Source organism: Carassius gibelio, chromosome B6, assembly GCF_023724105.1.
Source record: "Carassius gibelio isolate Cgi1373 ecotype wild population from Czech Republic chromosome B6, carGib1.2-hapl.c, whole genome shotgun sequence".
Lineage (NCBI taxonomy): Eukaryota > Metazoa > Chordata > Actinopteri > Cypriniformes > Cyprinidae > Carassius > Carassius gibelio.
The window spans coordinates 24,507,502-24,533,184 of record NC_068401.1 but is presented as its reverse complement, the minus strand read 5'-3'; the positions used below and the strand labels follow the sequence as shown (position 1 = coordinate 24,533,184).

Sequence of the window (25,683 nt, the reverse complement as noted above, 5' to 3'; positions counted from 1 at the left end):
AACCCACCCTTAAACTTACCCATACCTCCAACCCTCTCCCTAACCTTACCCCTATCCCACCTCAAGAGCAGCAAAAGTGTTTTAAAATACAATATGAACACATTAAGTACATTGCACTTATTTTTTTATGTAAGTACATAGTAGTTAAGGCCACCTAATATAAAGTGGGACCAAAATTAAGTTTTGATATATTTACAGTAGGACATTTACAAAATATCTTCTTGGAACATGATCTTTACTTAATATCCAAATGATTTTTGGCATAAAAGAAAAATGGATCATTTTGACCCATACAATGTATTGTTAGCTATTGCTACAAATATACCTGTGCTACTTATGACTGGTTTTGTGGTCCAGGGTCACATTTTGGCTTCAGTTTCCTACAGTGGAAGGAAATAGGCACACATTGTCTTTTTTACTCTTATGACTGGCAGACCAAATTATGTCAGTTTTTGTTTTGTTTCTTTTTTTTTAACTAAGGGTTTGTTCTTCCTAATGATATTATAACAGATCTATCGCCCTCCATTTAGCCCAGTTGTACACCCTCTGAAACCATAATGGTGAAAGTTATTACAAAAAAGCTGGACGTTGAGTCCTTGCAAAACATTTTCACTGCATTGTGTCTGTTTGGTGAAACTTTTGCCATCTTTAATAAATAAACCCTCTCTTTTAGAATCCTACAGGACTACTTTTGGAGAGTTATATTAAATGGATTGTAGTCAAAGCCTATTTGTGCTGATTATACGAAAGTGAGGTGGCAATTTCCCCCTTGCGATCAAACACTAAGGGCAACAGAGCCATTACGGCAACATGGCCCATTCCACCATCCCTGGGAGCCTCGTTACGGGACAAAGCAACAATCAAAACAACCGTTACACATTAGTGGTCTCAGAAAGCCTGCTTACAGGTGGAGCACGGATGAAAAACGGACGAGTCGTACTGAGCGTCGTAAACTTTTAAAAGGTCAAAGAGTCTGAATGATCGCTCATTAGAGAGAGTTTGATGTTCTTTCTTCGCTCTTTGTATTTTCACTCTCTGAACCATTACTTTTGCTACCTCCCGGTAGCTCTTACACTCTGCATGTAATGCGGCATCAGAGAATCATTACAATCACCTAATCACTACACCGTCTCTGCGCCCTTGCAGGAGTGTGTTTGATTAAACATGTGCTTCAGTCTGAGCATCTTTGATTAGCTAGACGGAAAGACAGAGAGCGAAAGATGCCGACAGACACAGGAGAGCGAGAGTGCGAGACAGTGTAAGACGGGACTTGAGAAAATTAAAGGGGGAGAAAGCAAGAGGAGACAGATAAGAGAAAGACGTTCCTAAGTCATTGCTGCAGTTAGAAAGTGTGTTGCCATAGAAACCAGTTGCGGGCTGTAAGGTGAAGGAGGGCACTGCGGTGAACACTGTGCACTTCTGAAACACCTTTCACTTCATGACTATGCATGTGTATGGGTCAGGTTTCCTTATATGATCTTTATTCACAATAGTTAGTTCTCTGGATATTGCAATCAGAGTTGTTCTGATTTACAGAAATTTCATTTATAAACTTGTGTGTCTGCAACTGCATGCCATAATATTCATGTATGTAGGCTTCTTATTTAGCTGAGAACTGTTACTGAATTAATTTGCTGCTTTATGCATCAGATAATCAAGTGTCTGTCTTTCTCAGCCACAGGAAAAACAAAACTGTTGAATTTTGAATAAATTATATAGAGGAACTGTGCAATGCAATAATATTCAAACACTGCCGTTATAAACAGCAAAGCTGTGACTGTGTGTGTGTGTGTGTTTCTGTATAAATGCAGTTCATACATTATATAGTCACTACAAAAAGTGGTCTCACTTAAAAATTATTAATGCAAATAAGGGTGTTTTTATTTAAGCATCAAGGTACTTTTGTAGTAAGTGTATTATATAATATATATTAAAAAAAGGATAGTTTGTTCAAAATAATTTAAATATGACCATACCATTCAAAAGACAAAATTACATTTATTCACACACAAAAAATAAGAAAAAGAAAAAGAAACTCAAACCTATTTTATGAGGATCACAAAAACAAGGAATAAATGCATGTCCTTTTTGGGCTTCAATATGTTCTGCCATAATTCCTGTCAACTTTAAATCTCTGTGCTTTTTGTGAATGAAAACATTTGCATTTATTCATTTAGCTGATGCTTTTATCCAAAGCGACTTACAACTGCTATATATGTCAGAGGTCGCATGCCTCTGGAGCAACTAGGGGATAAGTGTCTTGCTCAGGGACACATTGGTGTCTCACAGTGGATTCGAACCCGGGTCTGTCACACCAAAGGCATGTGTCTTATCCACTGCACCAACACCACCCCTTGTGAAATGTATAGATAAGTTTCATAAGCCCCTTTCACACTGTCATTCCGGCAAATAAACAGGTAAAGTGTTCCTGCAATTGTTCCCGGGTCGCTAGATTTTGCACTTTCACACTGCCAGTGATGACGCGGGATATGTGCGTGCTTTCACACACAACCCTTGAAGATCCCGTAACGACACGTGACATCAGCGCGTGACGTGTAATGTACGAGTCGACAACGCTAGGCACGTTATACTTTCACTGAAGCAAGCAAATGATCTCTGCGTCAGCGCGGAAAGTGAGGAACTAACTGATCTCTGCTTCATTACAGTTTGCACATATGTTTTCGTCGCGAACGTTGATCTTCTTTCAAAACAGCCGGTAAATGAGTCGCGCGATAACGCGCGTCATCACTTCGACACGGAATTAGATCTGGCTTTTGTTCACACAGCGCTTGTCCCGGGTCGAACCCCGCAATGTTACTAGGTCCCCGACCCGGATTCAGTGCGGTAATCAATCCCGGGACGTGGTTGCTTTCACACAGAAGGCGACCCAGCAATGTTCCGGAAATATTACGGGTCCGACGTGCAGTGTGAAAGGGGCTATACTGAAACAACTATGCACATGTGGATAGAAGCCTGTCTGTTTATTAAGCTTTTACATTCCAGACTTATTCCCATAACTTTTGGATGTTGTTTACAGCTGCACAGTGATTGTCATCAGACAAGTGCTTGTGTGAAGTTAGAGAAACCTTTGCCACATGTCTAAATGATTTGTGTGTTTAAACTCACCGTGTGATGCAAAGCACTACGAGGCAGATAATGGCCACCTGCAGAGCCCCAATGATGGATGCGATCAGGACGTAGCGCAGCTTTACCGAACCAGGTACCACGTACATCACGTTATAGTCCTTCCTGTCACACTGCGGCCCAATGAAGCCCGAATGACAACTGAAAAACACACACACAGACGAGAGAAAATAACGTTAGAGTTTAAAGCAAAGAAAAGATGGGGAGACCATAATCAATAACTACTTTCAGCAGGTGATTATAGAGGGCAGTGTGCATAATCACATGGCAATAGGATGTTGATGCCACTGTTTGTGGATAATTACTAGGCTTTCAGTGTTTATAAGTGCAAAAAAGCAGTGGAAGTGTGTGTATGTGTGGGAGTGAGTGTGCAGCGGGGGGCTGGTGCACACTGGGAAAAACATAGTCTTGTTTAATTAGAACCTCGACCTCTCAGAGGAGGCGGTTAAAGGGACACCTGCCAGCCCCCTCACACACACACACATACACACACACACACATGCACAGCTGGTAGAATGAGTCATCTTTCAGGGGGAGGCACACACACACACACACACACACAAAATTTCTCTTCTCCTTTTCTCTTTCCTTCACACTTTTTCTTGCACATCTTTCATCACTTCTCATCTTCTCTCATTTCTCCATCCTTCCCCTGCTTTTGTCTTCTCAGCGCTTCTCCAAAATCAATCTAACACTGTCCTTTAAAGAGTATGTGGGCGCGTGGGTGAGGGAGAAGGAAGAGTTTGATGTGTTGTGTGTGTCGTGTGGTGCGGTTACCTGCAGGTGGGGGGCGAGAGGTTGCTAGGATACTCGCACTCTCCATGGACACAGTAGTTCTTGTAACGCTCTGGACACGGGATGTAAAGACCCCACGGTACCTCGCTCACCTGGTCTCTCTCCTCTAAACACACCCCGAACAAAAGAGAGAGAGGGGGAGACTGTAATTCCACAATCAGTTTAATGTTGTCAGGTTAGTTGTTGTGAAGGGTCAGTTTGTGATGAAATCATGAAAGTGGAGTAAAATAGTGTACAAAGTGTCATAACGTAAAACAAATAAAAAAAATAAAAATCCAGATAGAGCCACTGCAAACATCAAAAGTGTCTTGGCAAGTGACTTGCTCGAAATGTATTCTAACAATGACACGCTCTCGTCGAAGCAGCACATTTGATTATGTTTTTAAGAATTAGCTTTTTGCTTCAAGGGGTCATAAAACGAGAGACTTTTAATGTTCTTGACATTTACACATTTAAGAGGTTTCTCTACAATAAAACACAATCCCCCAGAATTATTCTTTTCTACCCTTTCAAAATGTTAGGATTTGAAATCTGGAGAATTGTGACGTCACAATTTCCCCTCGACACGTCTCGTAACATAACGTAACGCATATAATCAAGATTGGTTCTTTCATATCTCTCAGCATCAATCACAAGTGTTACATTGCTCTTAGGTAAATAGCTTTTTTGGTACAAAAAGATTTGGAAACTTTATAACCTAACCTTAAGAAACATGGCATAAAAATCTGAAATAGGGTTTAAATTCTTTTAAATTGGAGTACTCCATTATAAATGAGAATGAGAATCCATGAACAGCATTATTATTATTATTATTATGCACGGACCATCTCAAACTCCATCATTTTATATTGCATATTAAAATATTCACCTGGGAATGCAATCTGCACAATTTCATCAGATCTGTAATGTAAACCATTTATAAACCTATGCTAACACAGGAGGATACATCATTATCATTCTAAATATGCTAACTGTTCATTGCCATTTCAAAATAAATGTTTGAACCCTCACTCTGAGCTAGCATGTTTTGATGTCCAGCATTTTTTATTATAAAGAATTGGCCAAACATAGTATTAAAGATGAATTTCAAATCATTTTAAAGTCTATTGTTTGCTTAAGTATATTTTCATTACCACCAAAAATGATACAATCAACTGATTACTCGATTGACATAATAATCATTAGTAAAAGAAAATTTGTTTCATGACTATCGTGACCTGTCATCAGTCTAATATGAAGTGGTGGGAAGTAACGAATTACAACTACTCAGGTTACTGTAATTAAGTAGTTTTTCGGGTACTGTACTTTTTTGAGTTTATTTTTAAAGCTGTACTTTTACTTGTTCTTAAGTACAAATTAATCAAAATAATCTACTTTGTTACGTTTAAATCATAGTTCGTTACTGATTACTGACACAATTTGAATTAATATAAAAAATTTTAAAGCACCGAATAAAGTAGCGAATAAAAATATCTGATCGTAAACAGACCAATCAATGCGCTGATTTCTGAACCGAGAACAGCGCCGCTGCAGCGGGTGAAGAGCTGATCAGACAGAGATGGAGCTCAGCATCATTTATGGACTCAGAGCTTGGAGAAACAAACTACATGGTAGTGCTATCATAAATATCTATATTTTGATACCGATACTGAAATATCTGACACGGTTCTATTATTCTTTTTTCACAGTATTTGATAAAGATATATAAAGATATTTGTCTGATTTGTACATATAAATTACATTTTACAGTCATTACAGGTCAAAGCCATCGGATGTTCCATTTATCTATATAAATAGGCCTAACATACTGTATATGGCTCTTAAATCCTACTGTAAATCTTTGCTTGTAAAAAATCAGTGTGGTCATATTTTGAATACCTCAAACTGAATTAAGGTAATTTTGTTTTATAATTTTATTACTGTGTACTTGTCTTTTTTTTTTTTTTTTTTTTAATTCAATTCAGTTTGAAATCAAGCTTCCTTGTGCTGTAAGTTACCCTATTTTAACAACACAAATACACAAAATGAGCAAATGTTTAAGATTGGGATTTTTGTAATGGTAATTGGGGGCATAATATTTTTATATGTAAATAAAAGCCTATGTAAAATCTATTCATCATATAAGGTGCCGTTTATTAACACTATTACATTAATATTACGTACCGGTATTTAAGATAAGCGTAATTTGCTGTTCACACTAAAGTCTCCGTGCTCACAGTGTCTCAGACACTAATATTTTAGCTGAATCAGTTTTTTGGGGGCGTTTTTTGGGGGCGTCTGGCAGAGCATTAGATCACAGAAGTGGTGAAGGATGATGTCAGACGTAACAAACAGATATTCTTAATGGGGTCCTATTATGCTTTTTTTCACTTTCTGAATTTTAGTCAGTGTGTAGTGTGTATGTTTGGGCATAACAAACATCTACAAAGATACAAATCTTAAAGTCCACTCCAAAGGGAGATATTTAATAAAAAAAAAATCATTTTTCAAGAACTACAGCCTGTTTGGACTACAGCGTTATTTTCCAAAACAATATCAAATTGATATGGCAATATTGATACCATCCTTATCAAATCTGCTTTGGCAGTACTGAAACACCGTCTGAGCTGTACATCTAACCAATGTATTGAAGTTAGAAATCCCTGTCATGACCACTAATTAACATACTTTGTCAATAAGATAAAAGTGGGTTTTGTTCAAAGTTGCTATTATCCATCCACATAGATATTTGATATGAACATTTTTTGGTAAACTAAACATCGCCAGCTAAAAAGTAACTAGTAACTTGTACTCTGAATATTTCTTGAGAGGAGTACTTTTTACTTTTACTTAAGTACTGTTTTGACAGCAGTACTTTTACCTGTAATTGAGTACTTTTTAATCAATGTAACAGTACTTGTACTTAAGTACACATTTCCACCACTGCTAATATGTAAGAGCTCAGCTCATAGCTGTTCTTTGTCAAAAATGGTTTACTATTGTTAATGCATCATTGAATCAAGCCAGTGATAAACAATCAACTTCACACTGTTATTAGTAGTGTGAAAACCATCTGTTATCTATATTGTGATTATTTTACAAACAGAGAGCGATCAGTCAATTCAAGATCAATGTGAGTCTATCAGTGACATAATGGGCCCTATCATACACCCAGGGCAATGCGGTGCAAGTGTTTTTGCTAGTTTCAGCCTGACGCAGTTCTCATTCGCGTCCTGTGCCGTGTTGTTTAAATAGAAAATGCATTTGCATGATGATGTTTAACGTCCCTGATCGTCCCATTTAGCTGTTTTTTTCAAGACCGACACATGCTCACTCCCAACTCGTCACATTTTGACGATTGGTCTGGACCCCTTTGCATCACTTTTTGATGCAAATGGTACCCCTTTAGTGTCATTTTTCGATGTGCGGGGTCCTCTATTGCGAAAGGCACTCATGATTAAATTATATATTGGGTAATAATTTTGCCATTATTGCATATTGTCACACCCCTGGACTCATTATGTTGTGTTTTCCCTCCACATGTGTTCAATGTCCCTGTTAATTAGTCATTATATGCACCTGTGTTTAATAATTAGTAATAATCTTGTCTTTGCGTCTCTCCTCTGTCAAGTCTACCTCATCCGCACTTGTTGGATGTTCTGTGTTACCATTGTGGATTATTCATGTGATTCCTAGACTTTTGCTTGTACTCCATGTTTCTCTTGTTCCTTCCTGCAGCGAAGTGTGACACATATGTTGGGGTGTGATTTTTTTTCTTTCTTTTTTCTTTTTTGTGTTAACAGTCAAAACAACAGTTTTATTTATATTACACTATTTACACATTTATGAGCACGTAACCCATCCCCTGCCCCTAAACCTACCGTTTGTCAATAAAACACAGGATATAACAGGCAGGTACAACTACAGTCATAATCTATTCAAAAAGTATTAATATTCCAAGTTTTCAGAGAAAAAAACGATTGATTTGTGAGAGGAATAGTTTGCGGTATAGTTCGTCTTGTGTGCAGTCTGTAGCTGCACAGTGCACAAATAAAAATAAAAAAAAAAATAAAAAAAATTCCCAGCAGAAGAAGCTTTACGTCAGCTTTGGTTGTGAAATGCTATTGGCTCTTTTGTGTCTCATGACCGATTGCATGCTACGGGAGTAACTTATTGAATGAGATGTACACGTGTTAACGGAGCGGGATCATTTTCAGCAATTAAAACCTTGTTTTACTCTCTTTGCATAATGATATCGTATGGCTTCAGAAGACTCTGAATTCAACACGACTTGTTTGTAATGCTTTTATACTGCTTTTTATGGTCAGTTTTTGCTATAGATACCCGTGACTGTACTGTAGTTGCCTGTTACATGTTTTATATTGTTCAGAAGTGGGTTTAGGATAGCGGTGGGGTTAGGGGGTCCAATGAAAGTATATATTTATATAAAAGTATTTCTATTCAAAGCATGCAAACCATTAAATGAAGACAAACAACTGAAAACAATGGAAGACCCTGCACATCAAAAAGTGATGCCAAGGGGTTGTGACCAAGCGGCACTATGTGACGCGTTGGGAGTTAGAACGTGTTGTCAAGACACGTAAAATCACCAGTGGAGTATTATTGATATTTTATGTTGTAAAATAAAATGTGAAAATATCTTGAGCTTCTTTTATCCACTTTATGTCAGACACTTAAATAAAAGCCACTGACTTAGGGACTTATGGGAAATTCAAAATTGCTAATTTGTTTCCAGGTTTTAGGACTCATTCTTGCAGGACTCTATATGTGAATGTGAATGAAATTCGAGAGCTGTGAAAAAAAAAAAAAACGTTTCAGCAAATGATTTGGTCTTCAATTTCTGTCTGGTCCTCACAGACCGTTCTAAAATTATATGGACTTTGCACAATGAAGTTGAGTAAATGATGACAGAATCTTAATTTTTCGATGAACTAGCCCTTTAAAAGACTATTTAGGACAGAGTGCAGCGTTTCGTCTGTAAACTGTGAGGAGAAAGTGTGTGTGTGTGTGTGTGTGTGTCTGTGTGTGTGTGTGTAAGAGCACTTTTGAAGGGTATCCGTGTAAGTCAATGGAGGGATCAATGCTACAGCAGTGACACCACACCCTCCTCTGTTTACTCAATTAATCACAATCTTTCTTTCTTTCTTTTCTTCTCTGTCTCTCTCGCTCTCAAACTCTCTCCTGACACTGTCTGTGAAGCAGGTCACAGCACTCAGTCAAACTGTCACACACACTGGGAGGTATCAGGGTACGGTGGCCTGTTGAGGACACATAAAGCAGGCTAGTTCTCCAGAGACTCACTGGTTCCAATATGCTCCTTTACACCACTCTGTTTATCACATTAAACAAGCGACACTTGTTTTTAGAGCTGTTAACATTTATGTTTGGTGCCGTTTTATTTAATGCAATTAACACTTTTAGTGAATATGAAATTTGAAAGTACTGCTGCCTGACTCTCATTTACCAATAAATGACAGAGAACATTTAAGAAAACTTTAATGGCAAATTTATTCATAAATGAAATCGCAATAAGAAAAGTATTATGTCAGAATTTAATAAAAATGCTCAATATCTGCAGTACTGCTGCAATAAAAACTATTATTTTGCTTTTGTTCCTTAAATGGGGAATGTAGTAATGTATTAAAATGTTAAGATATAAAAAGCAAGAGCTCACCAAGGCTGCATTTATTTGGTCAAAAAAAATGAGTAAAAACAATAATATTCTGAAATATTATTACAATTTGATATAACTGTTTTCTATTTGAATATATTTTAAAATATAATTTATTCCAGTGAAAGCTAATCTGAATTTCCAGCATCATTACTCCAGTCCTCAGTGTCACCTGATCCTTACCATCTTCCTAATATGCTGATTTGGTACTCAAGAAATATTTCTAATGTTAAAAAATAGTTGTTCTGCTTAATAATTTGGTGGAAAGCATGTGAATATTTTTCCATGATTCATTCATGAATAGAAAGTTAAAAAAAAACAAAAAAAAACAGTGTGTATTTTAAATATGATTGTGTCTTATTATTTGAACATGTCCTTTCTGAAAAAAAAAAAAAAAACATATCTCTCACTTTTTACCTCAAATGCTCAGTGGCCACACAGGTTCTTCAAATAAAAGCTATTTTAGATTTCTTCATTCAAATTGAGCTTAAAATGCATCAAAAAGTGGTGTGTGGGTTAGGATGGAAGGGGACAGAAACATTAGATACACAAATTATGATCAGGAGTTCTTAATTTATGAGTATGATTGGGGCTGGGTCAGATTATAAAATAAAATAAAATAAAAAGGTAAATGTACAGAAAATGTATGTTGTGATTATTTGAATCTACTAACATTTATGTTGCACTATTCAGTTGGCTACAGTATATAGATACACTTATTAAAAACCATCAGTAAAACATAGCAAGCCTTTGTGTGTGTGTGTGTGAGAGAGATGGTGTGTGAGGGTGAACCTTCTTCATAACCTCCTCAGATCGTGAGCAGAATGAATCTGATTAGACTTAGATGAGATGAGACAGGAGCAGAGGTTAATGCATTTGTGATTAAGGAATTGAGAGTTGATACTGACCCTTACAATGTCCGAGGTATTTGACCTCAATCCTCTCCTGCTTCTGACATGACACCTCTTTCACCTGGCAGGGGTTGTCATAGGAACGGCCGTCTGATGCACAGACTGGATTAAAACTGATGTGGGAGCAATCGATGTTGCACACACACCTGCAGAGAGAGAGAGAGAGAGAGAGAGAGAGAGAGTTTCATATCGGAGTAAACTTTACTGTAGATGGAGATTCATGTCTGGGTTTTCTCATAGAAAGAAGTTTCAGGCAATAAATTTGTGTTTTTTCTTCTTCAACAATAATCATGTTCATGTCCCAGGGCTTGGTTTTTTATTTTTTTATTTTCATATATATTTAAACAGTCACATTTAAGCAGTCTTCAAATGCCTTTTTTTTCTTTTTGACTACTTTTCACATACTTTAGTGTGTAGACTTTATTTAGGTCTTGTCCCAGACCAGTGTTTGTTGAGTATATTTGATATAAGGAATTCGTTTTTATTTTAATATTTTCTGTTTTCACTTTTATTTTTTAATTTCACTTTAACTTTAGCTAAAGTTTTAGTAGTTTTTGTTGTGTTTTTGTAATAAAAAAACAATATTGTTTGTATTCATTTTAGTAAACTGATTTAAACTAAATTAAAATAAGAAATAAGACTTTTTCAATATACAGTCTTCATCTTAAAATAAGAAATTTCATAATTACAAAGTTTTTAACTATAATGATCTAAACAAAAATGTAAGTAAACCATTTTGATATGTATTGTGTGTTTTTAACTCATCCCTTTTCGCCACAAACAACATTTAGCTGTTTTTGTTAAAGTTACTGCACATGGTTACAATGTCAGTGTGAAAACTTTCTATGAAATATGAGACGTAATGACATTTGTTCATTAGGGATCAGATGATGCATGTATAGTATATCCACTGTGGGACATTTAACGAAGTACTTTAATTTCCAAAAGTCCACAGGGCCCAAAGTGCCCAGAGTTTAAAAAAATAATAATACTAAAACATAAATAATTATGCACAATAATAAGAAATAGTCGGTTAAACAAATCACAGCAAATGAAATGCCAACCATTAAAGGAGCTAACAAACATATTAAAGTTCAATAATAATAATTGGTTTTTCAAACTTTCAGAAAAGAGAAATATGGAGCTGCAATTTGATTAGTGTTGGACTTCCAATTTATAAGAGATATGCTGATTTGTAGACACAGATACTGAACCTCCTGCACATTATTGATGATTTAAACTTCTATTTGTCAAATAAAATGACACATTCAGTTCCATTAGCAGGTTTATTACTATAAGAACAGTGTGATTTCCACCACATTTTAAAATCTAGTTTTAATCAAGAAAAACTGCTGTAGCAAAGCAAAAGCAGCAATGTTAGGAAAAAAAAGTAGTATAATTTAATAACATATTTTGCTGTTGTTTCAGCTATTTATAATGCATTTTTCCTGTTTAACCATGCAACAAATTGTTCTTTGTGTCAGATGTTTGTAATAAATCATCTAAACCAGTTCTCAAAACAGGTTAGAAGATGATTATTTTGTATTATCTCTTATTATATTATTATCTTTTATAATCACACTCTTATTAACTGAGAAATCATTCAAATTCAATAGTCGAGCATAACAAATAACCATTTACACATACAGTACTGCTTGCATGACAGTTTCATCAACATACAAACAGGTTTTGATAAATTGTTGTTAAATATGGCTGCAACAAACCAAACTGGAAAACATTGCTATAAACCACCTTATTAATAGATAAAATGTCAGGATGTCAGAGACCATGTGATCATGTAATTGTGTGATGACAAAAATGAGCCTCTGAATAAGTTCACTGAAATGAACCAATTTTGTGGCAACGAGTCAGAATTCATTACTATTCTTGATGTTTCTATAAGAGTAGAGATAAGCACTTATGAATAGATGCACACAGACTCTTCATTCCTTCAAACATTATTTCACCAACCATATCTTTCAGTTTACTTTGCATTGCACTTGCAGTTTATCTGTTCATTTATTTATCTAAACGCACACTTCTGCCAGACACCCCATTACTGGAGACTGACTCTCTCCTGGCAGAATGAGCATCGCCTCTCCCTCTCTTGTACTTGCAGTCTGAGATATTTATCTATTTGGATGAGCTTCGAGATATTGCCATCTGTTTGTCTGTGTGGTCTCAGATTATATATATATATATATATATATATATATATATATATATATATATATATATATATATATATATATATATATATATATATATATATTTTTTTTTTTTTTTTTTTTTTTACCAAAAATGAGTTTGCCAGTTTGTGTGTCTCTGTGCATCTTTATGGATGTGTTTGCAGTCAATAAGTCTCCGTTAGTGGAAATGTTACTATTTAGCATTTTTGTCATTTAAACCTCTGTTGCATGGTGACCACACTGTAAAAAATAAGTGTAATTTTAACTGTAAAATTTTGTAAAAACGCTACGGAAAAAAACTGATAATAGGTTAACAGTAAGTTCCCGTACTATATACAGGGAAAAACTTTAAAAGATCTAACAAAGCATTTAATGTAAATTTACAGTAAAATTCTGTTAATTATACAGCTTTTAGAAGTAAAAAAAGAACAAATCAATGTATAATTTACAGTCTAAAACTGTAAACTGATATTCCCAGAATTCCCTGCGTGACACTCCACGTTTGAAAGTATTTTGTTTAAATAATCATGTTTTTAAATAGTTCTTGTTATCAGTTATGTACATTTGAGCTTTATGTTACATCTTCTGTTGCTTAATGAAAGTTTTTTGCATTATTTAAGTATCACGTGTGTTACCATGATGGTGTTTTGTGTTTCCATAAATGTGCACCTTCTATATGTTAATATATACGTCTGCTTGTGGTGAAGCTACTTGTGATGAGCTTTGCTACTTCATGTGGCTTTCTCTTATACAGTACCATCTTTATTATTATGGTGGTTGTCAGTATTTTCAAGGTACAAAACAGATTTAATTTTGTGTGTTGTTGAATTTACTGGTTTATATTCACATTTTCTTGTTTGTAAATTACAGCTTTATATTGTAAAATTAACAGTTTTTGACGTAAATGTGTTTACAGTTTTCTGTATTTTTACAAAATTATTCTGGCAACCACAGCTGCCAAAAAGTTTTTGTAAAAACAACAAGAAATTTTTTACAGTGCACTACAGTGTAAATGTCTCTGAATGAATCATTTGGAAGTATTAATTACATAATTAGATAAGGCATCATTCTGTTCTCAAATATTGTAATATTTATATAAATTAGCTAAAATATTAATAATAAGATGTTAACAAAAACTAAATATTTAAAAATAATTGTTTTTAATTAAAATCAAGCTAAAATAAACTAAAATATAATCCTAAATAGAAAATGTGAAATTGTTTCCACCACAGTTTTACCCATTAACTTTTTGTATAGGCAATATTGACTTGTAGCTTGTAGATTAACTAACAATCTGGTCAACATAAAGTTCTTTATTTGAAGCACAATTGTACAAGAAAGATAACTTACTGAAAAAGTGTTGGTGCTTAAAGTGTTTCACTGAGCTGAATTTATTTATGAAAACATCTCTAGATAAATGAAATAAAAAGAAAATCTAAATTAAGTGTTTTAAGGGCTTCAAACTGAACATCTTATGCTCAATGCCTTATGGACTATCCTCCACTGCAGTCACATGCCGCTCCAATGGCCAACTCCTGTAGTTTGGCCTTCCTGATCTTTGGCCTTGGCTAAACCAGCTGGCCACACTCTCTCTAGCAGCAAAATCTTCCAGACTTAGCCCCTTTACACTGATTCTTATCAGTTCTTCCAATGTGCCTGAATGAAGGGATGCTCTAGTGTCTGACTTGTACAGAGCAGTCCCTAAACAGCTTATACTTTCAGCTATTAAAATAGTTCTGTTTTGTATGTAATAGCAAAGTGATTATATTTAGTTTTGTTTTTTTATTATGGTGCATTTTTTGTTTGTTAAATATACGTTTTTTTTTTTCTTTTTTTTAGTAACGACCAAGCGGCCAGTGGCAGACAGTGAAAAAAAATAAAAATAAATAATAATAATAAAATTTATAGATCTAAAACAGTTCAAGCATATAAATGTGGGCTATCTAATAGTTTGTATGGAGATGCTTCCGGACATGGAGATGCCAGCATGATCACTTGCATTTTTTTTTTGTGCATACACCATACTTTTTGCACATAATGGTAAGAGTAACTAATCATTCATAACTACAAAGAGTCTACTTTTATTTGTGTCTACTCAAAATATCATCAACAAAAAGTTGTGCTTTTATAAAATAAAGAAAACAATCATGATGTGCATTTTGCTGTCTCGCCTTTAACAGGAGTACAAAAATGAACTGTAACTCAGTGAAAACATGACTCTCAGACATAATAAATATATCTATATAAAGCTTTAAATGACTAATTAACAAAATAAAACAAATCAAAAACACTTTCATTATAATCATAATCAATAAAGATGCACTTCTCTCTAAAGGCGCATCTAATGAGGAGATGAGGATTCAGAATTGGGAACTTTATACTTGTGACAGACTTAGAAAACACTAGTTTATTCAAATATCTAAAAAACACTAGTTTATTCAAATATCTCATTACTATTTCCCCTGTCACATTTATGCTATTTACTTTTGCCGGTGCTTTGTGGCAAGCTTAAGCCTATTGCATGTATTTGAATGCTGCGCTGCGCTGATGGCACGCTCCACACTGCTGCTGCTGCTGCTGTTGCTGGACAATAAACACTGTTGAGCTGCTCTTGACAGTCGCGGTAACACAGTCTCGTGTATATTAATATTAAATTAAGGAGAAGTCTTAAACAGGCAGGAGGCCCGGCCCGCATCTGAACTTTGATGTGAAAACTGTCTCGAAGCCTGGCTCGAGGGGTGTAAAAAAGTCGGGGCCCGTTGGGCTCAGGCTGAAATGCAGGGCTCTAGTGTCTGTTGTTGAACGACAGGGAGAGTTTCTGAGACTTTTTTTCCCCCTTGAACGGCTGGTCGCACCGATGCAACCTCTGATTTTTTTTTTTTTTGTCACACCATTGAGAAATGAGGTCAAACTCTAGAGCCCTGCATATACATGTAAATATTTTCTAAATCACTAAAATGACTAAAACTTAAATAACTAAAGCTAGATAGAAATATTATTTAAAAAGCATTCAAACTTAGCTAAATTAAAATTACATTAAAAATATATATTTTTATATTAATCTGAAAATATTTAAATATATAAGAATATGAACACTATATATATATATATATCAAGATATTTCTTTGGTGGCTTTTAAAAATACTAGAATTAGTTTTTCTCTACATGTATTTATTCTCAGTTTTAAACTTGGTTACGAATCCCAGATGTGGTTTCAGGCTTTTGTAACCCACTGTTTGTACTCATAACATTGAATATCAAAGAACTTCATACATAGTCATACTGCTAGTTCTTAAGATGAAAGGGTTGTCTGGCATTGGAAAGTGTCTAACTAGGGCCATACAGTAATTGCCATACAGTCACAGTTACAAATTCTTAGAGAGAGAAAGAGAGAATGCACTTAGACCAGATATATTTGCTGCATTTCCTCTGTCTAATATATTTACTGGTGAGCACTTCATCTCTGAGTCTGGTATTGATTTATAAAACCCCCGCTGTAATATTTCTAATCCCTCCATATATGCCCAGAGGATAACAGACCAGACCTGACAGCATTTGGCAAGACATACATGAGACAAAGCAATATGAACCAGGTTTGACTCTATTTATCCACACTTATCGTATTCTCACATGCACGCATACATGCAAAATGAAATTCTTATAGCATGAAAACAGCAGAATCATTGCATTTGCACTGAGCCGAAGTAAATGAGATTAGAGGGTATGAATAGATTACTGTTAGTTTGAGCTGGATTCTATTCTATTGGACTGGCCGCATCAATGCTCACAGATGTAGCTGCTAATTGGTTATCAGACACAACACGCACATACAAATAGATTCCAAGGGGAAGAAAGGTAAAGAGAAAGAGAGAGAAAGAGAGTGATGGAGAGAGAGGGGTCCTATAACGTATGGAATTACAACCCTGCAAATCAATCTAGCACACTCACTGTTCGCTGTGGCTGATGGAAACTATATTTTCTCATTTTTCATAGCTTTCCAAAAATATAATTGATGAAAGCAACTTAGAAAGGATCAGTAGGGATTTCATGACTCTCAAAGATATACTTAATCTTGTGGAATTGGAACAGCTATATTTGGTTTAAAGATTCCCTGCATATTAAACCACAAAACCTACTGCGAATGTCACAAAAAAACATCTTCTAACAGGCCATATTCTACAAACTTGTCTTTTCCATGATTAAGTCTACTTATAAGGTAATATACATAAATATATGTATGTATAATTGGCTTTTGTATTAATTTACTAATTTCATGTATTTACTGTATGTATGTTTACACCATCCTTTAAAAGCGCACTTTCGATGAGATTTTGTAATGCTTCTTATGATCAGTAAGGCTGCATTTACTTCACTTAAAAATAAAGTAAAAACACTGTAATTTTATTAAAATTACTGTTTTCTGTTGCAATATATATGTTCAAATTAGATTTTTTTTCCTTTTATGGCAAAGCAGAAATGTAAGGATTAACTATAGTGTAATCCATCAGAAATCATTCTAACATGCTGATTTTTTCAGGATTCTTTGATGAATAGAACAACATTTATTTGAAATATATATATTTCCTAACAATGTAAAATTATTCATGCTTGATCAATTCAATGCATAGTTAATGAATAAACACAATTTGTTAAAGCAATTAATTAATATTTAATTTAATACAGAGCATTTGATGTGAACTAAAAAAAACAAACAAACAGTGTAATCAAAAAAACTTTCTCTACACATTGTGTACCTAAGACAGAAGTAGAACACATCTTTCAGATGAATGAGAATGAGGCAGAATGAGGCAGAGGTGTGACTCCATAATAATATATATATAATTTTTTTTTTATATACTTAACATTTTTGTAGCTCCTGGCACTTTCCATGACATTTCTAAACCATTAGTGGCACAAATCCCATGCTTTTGTAGTGAGAACTATCAGATATGTTAGATATCTTACATAAGATTTACCTAGAAGAAAAACTAATGTCATAATTTTGACATATAATGAATTTTCCCTCAATTTGTGTGCAACCGTTTTAGAAAGTGCAACATTATGTAAGACTAATAATAGAAATAACATAAACATAACGTTTTCTACAAATTGTAGAGGTGACAGCACATTTCTGTCATTTATGAGCAATATTAGTAAGCTATATATAATACATTTTTAATTTTAATGATTTGTTGTCTATTGCAAATCAGAGTTTTAGTGTAAACGATAGACATTTTTTCAAATTAGAAGACAGGTTTGCTAAAATAAAACTTCTTATCAACTATTCGGACTATCATTCTGACGGCACCCATTCACTTCAATGGTGAACAAGTGATGTATTTGCATTTCTCCAAATCTGTTCTGATGAAAAAACACACACATCTCAGGTCCAGAGGGGGACTAGATGTTAATTGTTTGGTGAACTGTTCCTTTAAGCACCTCCTTTCACTGATCCTTCGTTAGAAAACAAACAACAACAATGACAAGATAATTTATGAAGAACTCCAGGGCCTTATTTAAATCGTATTTTGAAAGTAAACCCCCCTCCCCACCCACTTTTAACTGACCACATGAACCTTAACGTAGACACACTTGCACACATTAACTGCCGAGATGCCTCATTTCCCTCTTTTCATCTCTGTCTTTTTCTGACATTTTCTCCCTCATTCGTTCCCGTCCCTTTTCACATCTCTATCTCTCTCCATCCCTCGGCCTCCCTCTGATCTGTCTGGTTAGTGTATTACCGTGAGGGATATTTGAATGGTAATTGCCCTCCCATGGTTCTGAGGTTTTAATCTGTCTGCTAGGGAAGAGGAACTCTATTAATTGAAGATGGAATTGCAGAGGAGAGCTGCACTCTTTCGCCTCTCCATCTCTTGGGTTGCCAGTCCGCTGTCCTGAGCATTGGGCCTCGTACTAGGAAATAATCCATCATCCTTCCAGACTGACAGAGATCTGACCCCCACAGTCCGACAACAATACAATTAACATTTACAATCTGCTCAGAATGCCACAGAATGCCATGGCACAACATGTTAGTCAATGGGTTAAATAAATTACAAGGCTGAAATGAAAGAGAAACCTGAAGGGGAAATAATGGCTAAAAAACAAGCCTTGTGCATGTGAGTGATTACAAAGAGGTCGGAATGTTGACCTGGAATCTATTTTTGGAATAGATGTGTCCAGATGGAAGGTTGGCAAAGTCACTGAAATTGACTTTTGCCAATTAATATTTCATCAAAATGTAATAACTTGCTCTGACTCCGAAATGAGTTTTGCTGACATCACAAAAATCAGTCTTAATCAGTATTTCTGTTCCGATTTCCAGTAAAAAATAGCTAAACATCCTCAAACAGGATGAATTTGCTTATCTTGAATTAAGTTTATTTTACTTACCCTACTGGTCATTTGTTTTTCTAGCTTTAATCATAAGCCTCAATAAAGATAAGGGACTGATAGCACAAGAGCTAAAAGGAAGCAAGAAATAGATGAAGAAGACAAAAAAGAAATGGGAAGACAGAGAGATGGACAATCGAATAGAGATTATTTACTGCAGTGCATTCCGTACAGCACGCACCCTCGGCGATGCACTGTAATGTATCACAGTGAAATGGCGTAGACTTTATCAGCCTTCAGAATCAGTGCCAGGAAGAGCAGAAACTCACAAGAAGCAGGCCTGCAGAAGACTCTACATCAGATACATGCCATTAGACAGACCCCCGTACTCCTCAAGCCCTCTGGCTCTCTGAAGAACAGAACGTCAGGACCCTGAAAAGCTGTCACGTGAGTTTGTGACTCACCACACGTCCTCAGAGTCCTCGTCGCACTCTGCCCCAAACTGACAAATGTCGCACGTTGAAGTCTCCTTCTGACTGATCTCTGCTGAACCCTCGTTAACTGCAGAGAGAGAGAGAGAGAGAGAGATAGAGAGAGCAAATGAGATGAGAGATCTTGAGAGCCGCACTTAAAGGGGTCATATTATGAGGAATCAAATTTTCCTGTATCTGTCCAGATAAAAGAGCTCAGTGTTCTTTTATGAAATAATCCGAAACTGATGTGATTTGATTCACATGAGTCAAAAGTGAAGAACGTGTTTGAGATAAAAAGGTAAATGGCACTTGTGAAATTAATGTTTTTAATGTGCTTCGTGAAAATGTGCAAATTTGCTTCATTTTCAATAGAGTAATTATAAATGTAGTTTAAGATAAAATGTGTTTATTTAGGATAAAATGTTAGCTGTAAAAATTGCCACCACAGAATGTTGTCAAATTCATGCACATTAAAAAATACTGGCAAACTTGCTGTAAAATATTGAAGCTGTGCTAGAAATTATAACTGTTTAATTCATCAAGTGATATAATGTTAATATACCAGTCCACTTGAACTACCAGAGTCCGCTTTGTAACTTAAAATGCACTGATAAACACTATAAAACATGTGGTAAAATAGAAAACTACATTATGAATCTGAGTAGCCTTTCAAAAAATAAAAATATTAAATAAATAAATAAAAGAACCACAGAGTCAAAACTATTTCAAACTATAAAGAAACTAAACTATTTAAATAAAATAAATTCATGTGTGATGGGCCATGCAGGGACTTCTGGAAAATATTCTTTGAACATAAATGTTACAGTAAATGATAGTTTTTGACATTATTTTACATAAAAAATTTTAACCAGATATATTTTGCAGTTAACAAATTGTTTTGATTTTGTGGTGGAAATGAGTGGAAAAGAAAAAAAACTTCTGCTGCTTGTGTTGTATACTGCTGTACATTGCCAATATATAAAGGATATGAAAATGTGAAAAGTGTATATTAAGAGATTATTTTTTTATTATAAGTCAACATGAACACGTTTCCATAGTCCAGGCACAGCTTCTATAATTTAAAGTGTATACAATCCTATAGGAAGTGAATATTTTAATGTAAATGGATTCAAGATTACGAGAACTAGACAATAGTAAGAGCCATCAGGTGTATGGTTATATAATTCCTTGATTATTAATGGAGACTGACTACAGTATCCGCCAAGCTGCCCCTCTACAAAATAAAAATGTAACCGTAAAAGTGATTTGTGATGCGTTATAGATGGCAAAGAGCCAGAGACTCTTCTGTTGGCCATCGCACATGAAGACACCTCACCTTAGTGGTTTGATGCTGAAAGAAGAACATTGTTCAGTGTGTATTTGTAATCTGAGCTTGAAGTAAAGTGCCCTTAACTAAAACACTTCAATTAGGACAGTGCTAATTGTAAAATTTGCAGCTACTGGCAGTAAATGAAAGAATCTAGATAAACATAGCATTGTGAGTGTTTTTGAAGGCTAAATATGGATCAAGCAGCAGTTTTTCGCTTAAAAAATAGATTTTTTGAGTGGGTGTAAAGGAACAGCCTGATTTTCAACACATTATGGAGAATAAAGTGTCAGTTGCTGCAATGTGGTCACATTGAGATTCACTGAGTCAAGGATAGTGTGTAGTGTTGCTAATAAAAGTTAGACAAAGCACTGCGAGTTACTTAAGGAAGCACATTTTTACATCAGCTCTACACTGTATGATGATTCATGAGGTAAAGTTTGAACTATAGCTACCCATAGGTTCCTGTGATTGCTACTGTACATCATATTGGATCTGAATAGCTACATCAATATCTCTGATAGTGAGAAGAATGTTCTACAAGACGTCTATCCCAAGTACATATCTTCTAAACAAGTGGCATCACAGCTGGACATTCTGGACATGGTTTAAACATGAAAGAACATATGAAACAACTCTTAATTTTCCAACCAAATGAAATGCAACAGCTGGGAATATAAATCATTATTGTAGGCTACTCTTATGCAAGAACATAGGTTTGAACACTGATTTGCTAGTGTTTTTCCTGGAAGATTTATTTCTAAAGAAGAAAATGAAAACAGCAGTTCATTTAATTCACTTGATTATTCAAGACTATAGGCATTACATGACATGTCGATCCCACATATTATCGAAGAATAGTCCACTCAAAAATGACAATTCTGCAATCATTTATTCATTCTGCGTGGCAAACAAGAAGGCATTTTGTGAAATGTCTGCAGTGTTTTTTATCCATACAATGGAAGTCAATGGTAATCAAAACTGTTCTTCAGTTCATTCATTTTACAGCAAGCAAAACACATTTGAAACAATGACAGAATTTTCATTTTTTGGTCAACTATCTCTTTAAAGCCATTTTTCGTACAATTCCAAAATAAATGAATAAATGTCAAATGACAGTGACAACCTAGCGAATGTTGTACATCCAGGTATTCTCACCACACAGACCTTACATTTCAACAGTTGCAAAATAATTTCTTATTATGTGATTTAGGAAAACAGCTAGTAAGATTTGGCTGATATGTATTTCCCTATTGGATGCATAAGGTCTTATGTTCAACCATTTCTCTCACATTGACAAAGTTTGGTTTAGAATCTGTATGTTCAAAAAGACTCACTTGTATCTAACAGTGAATTTCTCATTTTTCTATGATAGGAATCGAAGAAAATCCTTTGTTATTTGTGTTTTTTGTCATTGTTGTACATTTACATGTGTGTGCTGGAACAAGTCTCTTGCGTAATATCTCTGCTCAGTTACATGAGGCTCTCAGTTATGTGAAAGTGAGGAGGAAGTGTTGTTTCCACGTCGATAGAACATATCTGATTCTGAGTTTGTGTGTGTGTGTGTGTGTGTGTGTGATATAGAATGTATGAGTCAGAGCTCATCAATAATTTACAATCACACATTAAAACATGTTTGATTCTACTGGAAGAGAGGCAATGCTTTCCTCAAGCTACACTCTTCTCTTGAGCCACACCGATCTTTCTCTAAGTGGCCGTGCCCCCTCCATCCTTCTCTCTTTTCTTTTCTTCACTCCCTCGCTCCAGCTCCCCGTGTCTCATCTCTCTTACAGTGGCTATATTTGTTCACACGTTCTGTACATCTATCTCCTGTGTCATCCCTGTTGTATGGCTTTCAGATGCCACTTTCGTTTTTATATCCTCTCTTATTTCATTTCTTTTCTTCTCATCCTCAATTTCCTGTTCTTTGCACTTTGAGCCACGTTCTTCTGTTGTTCAGTTTTTTTTTTCTCCCAGTCCCTTGTTATCATGGTTTGTACAAAAACATTAAGCAGCACATCTGATTTCAACACTGATAAGAAGTGGACCAAATCAGCATATTAAAATGATTTCTGAAGGATCGTGTGACAATGGAGTAATGATGCTGAAATTTCTGTTAAATATGAATAATATTCCACAATTTTATTGTTTACTTTGTTTTCGATCAAATAAATGTAGCCTTGGTAAGCATAATAAGTTTAAGTATTCTAGAAGCATGCAGTATTTCATATTAAAGTCTGGCAGTAAAGGCCCTTTCACATGGCTCACATCAGTTTGCCCAGTGAGTTGAACTCTAGGAGCTATTACCTCCAGCAGCACACTGCGTGCCAGTCAAGCGCTCTTAATGCATCACTCAGAGTACAAACAATTTAAAGTGTGTGACCTTTTAAAGTACAGCCAGTGATTACTGGAGAATCCACATGATGAATGCAATTACAGGTCTGATGTATGTGATGTTTGCACATGCTTTATAAAACTTTATAAGGAGTCCTCAGTTTCATTTTATTCAGTTATATATATACCTTCATATTACCAACAACAATCCAATTCATGTAAATGTAAATTCATGTGAATCAATTTTCTGTGAATACTTTTTCTCATTCTGCAGTGGCATTAAATCAATTCCTATACCCCGCTTCTATTCTAAGCTTCAGCTTAAATACAAGATTTCACTGTTTACTGTGTATGCACTCCTGCTTTCATGGTACATGCAGTAACAGCCTCATAGAATTGGCTTTTCGTAACTCTATCTGCAATGCTTTTCATGTGGTGGTCAAAAGGGCACATGATGCTCGCATTGAAGCCTTGATGTGAGTCATATGAAAAGCTGATGTATGAAATGGAAAACCTGCATACCATTTTCTGAATACAGCACAGTATACAATGTAGTGCATTGTATATTATATATATATATATGTTTGTGTGTGTGTGTGTGTGTGTGTGTGCAGTATTCTGCAAACATGGAGAATTTGAAAATAAATCCTTGGGAAAGAATTTTTTTTCAGTTTGATCAAGTAAATAGTGAATACTCAGCTGAAATGGAGAGAGTAGTATGTTAGACACTGTAAAAAAAATGTTTTGCAAGAAATAGTATTTCAATCTTTCTACTTTTTTATTTATTTTTGTGCTATTTTGCATTTAATTTAATTGGTTACTTGCCATTAATTTGTAAATAATTGTAAAATTTACTAGCAATTTCTGAGTGAATTATTATTATTTTTTTCAGTGTGTGCTATTCCAAACAAAGAGCTTACTATATTTAAACTGTATCCCAGAATCCAATGTGCTTACTAGACCTTGAGGAATGGATCTGACTTTTTGTGTCTCATCAATTTATCAGACTCCCCCAAAAGAAGACATTTTTACATTTAACTGGATTTAAAATGAAAAATGTTACTGATATTAACATGCAACTTGGTAAGGTCATGTGAATAATATAGTGAAATGCCTACTATATTTCACTTAAACTAGGACAGACTAGCTGCTGTCATCTGAACCAACTATGAGAATTTTGGTATGTGCGGATGTGATCAGACAAAGCGAGATATGAGATCATTATTGTAATGCTCTGTATTAAATTAGAGATGAGTTGAAAATGCTCACCATCATCCCCGGATCCAGAGCCAGCATCTGCAAAGCAGAAAACAGATGGTCAGAAACACAAGTGTCATGTCCATTCAAATGGATTTAGTTCTTTTTTTGAACCGATTCTAGATGCAGCTTACAAACAAGAAGACTATGTATTTGATAATTAGATTGCACACTCATAGACACAAAAGATGTTTGTCTACAGCACTGTGGCAAAATCATTCATTCACACATCTAAAAACCCTTATGGTGAAGCAAGTCACTGCTTCTGCAGATTATTTGCATTAAATTGAAAATTCTGTCATCATCTACCAAGCCTCACATTGTGTCGAACTTGCATGATTTATTTTTCTTGTGGAACACAAAATGAGTCTTATCAAAATTTCAAACGCTTAGTGATTACTGGCTGACAGGTTAATTAGAATGGGATTTGAACACTGGCCCTCTTTGCTCACTAAAAACAAAACAAAACTGTAGTTTAAAAAATGCTGTAGTTTAGTTGAGTGATGATCAAATGAAGAGGTGCAAATTAATGCTAAAGGGATACTCTCTTCACAAATCAACTTTATGTAAATCTGTCACTTCATTGGTCAGATGGTCACATCCTGTAACTGGACAGTTCTTGGCCAGAAGAATCTTCAGATTTTTGCCTAGAATGTGGGCTATGTCATACGGATGTGCATGCTTAGATTAGAAATACATGATCATATCTAATACCATTCTCCTATCTTTATGGCTTTTCGCAGCATCTGTGTCTTGCACAGAAGCAGAGGAGAACAACAGAAGCAATATCACAGATGCCATGCAAAATTAAAGTCTGCATGGCACGTGCAATTCTCTCTTAGCCTTATTTATATAAGGCATTAACAGACACTAAAGCACACCTGAGGCTTCTAATTGCAGAACATTTCTAGGACCTAAACTGAGCTTTTATGAGCCCAGTGGATTAAATCTGTAGAACTGAGGACTAGTGGGCGAGAGAAAAACAACTATAGAGGGAAATGTGTACATTAGAGAGGAAAGGGAGGGTGGAAAATAGCTTGGCTGTCACCTCACTTCCCATTTTTAACACTTATAAATCTGCCCTCCGGCTGCATCTGTACCTCTCAAAATATAAATAATGGAGTTCTCGTGGATTCATCTGAGGTGAAAACAAAAAGTAGCCCCAGATAACTCCACTTTCTCTCTCTCAAGTTCAAGGGCACTGCCGCTATGACTAGACTGTACCGTGCTCTCTCGCTCTCAGTCT

At 35.3% G+C, this 25,683-nt stretch overlaps 1 protein-coding gene across 3 annotated transcripts in view; it reads right to left on the bottom strand.

Moving 5' to 3' along the window:
- Positions 1-25,683, bottom strand: part of tmeff2b (transmembrane protein with EGF-like and two follistatin-like domains 2b) — a 63,238-nt gene that overhangs the window by 8,037 nt on the left and 29,518 nt on the right. For all 3 annotated transcript variants that reach the window (XM_052559752.1, XM_052559751.1, XM_052559753.1), the window contains exons 4-8: positions 24,450-24,476; positions 19,511-19,607; positions 10,519-10,667; positions 3,922-4,045; positions 3,127-3,285 (exon numbers count right to left, since the gene is read on the bottom strand). In XM_052559752.1, the coding sequence (XP_052415712.1) occupies positions 3,127-3,285; positions 3,922-4,045; positions 10,519-10,667; positions 19,511-19,607; positions 24,450-24,476 (556 nt within the window). The remainder of the gene's footprint in view (positions 1-3,126; positions 3,286-3,921; positions 4,046-10,518; positions 10,668-19,510; positions 19,608-24,449; positions 24,477-25,683) is intronic.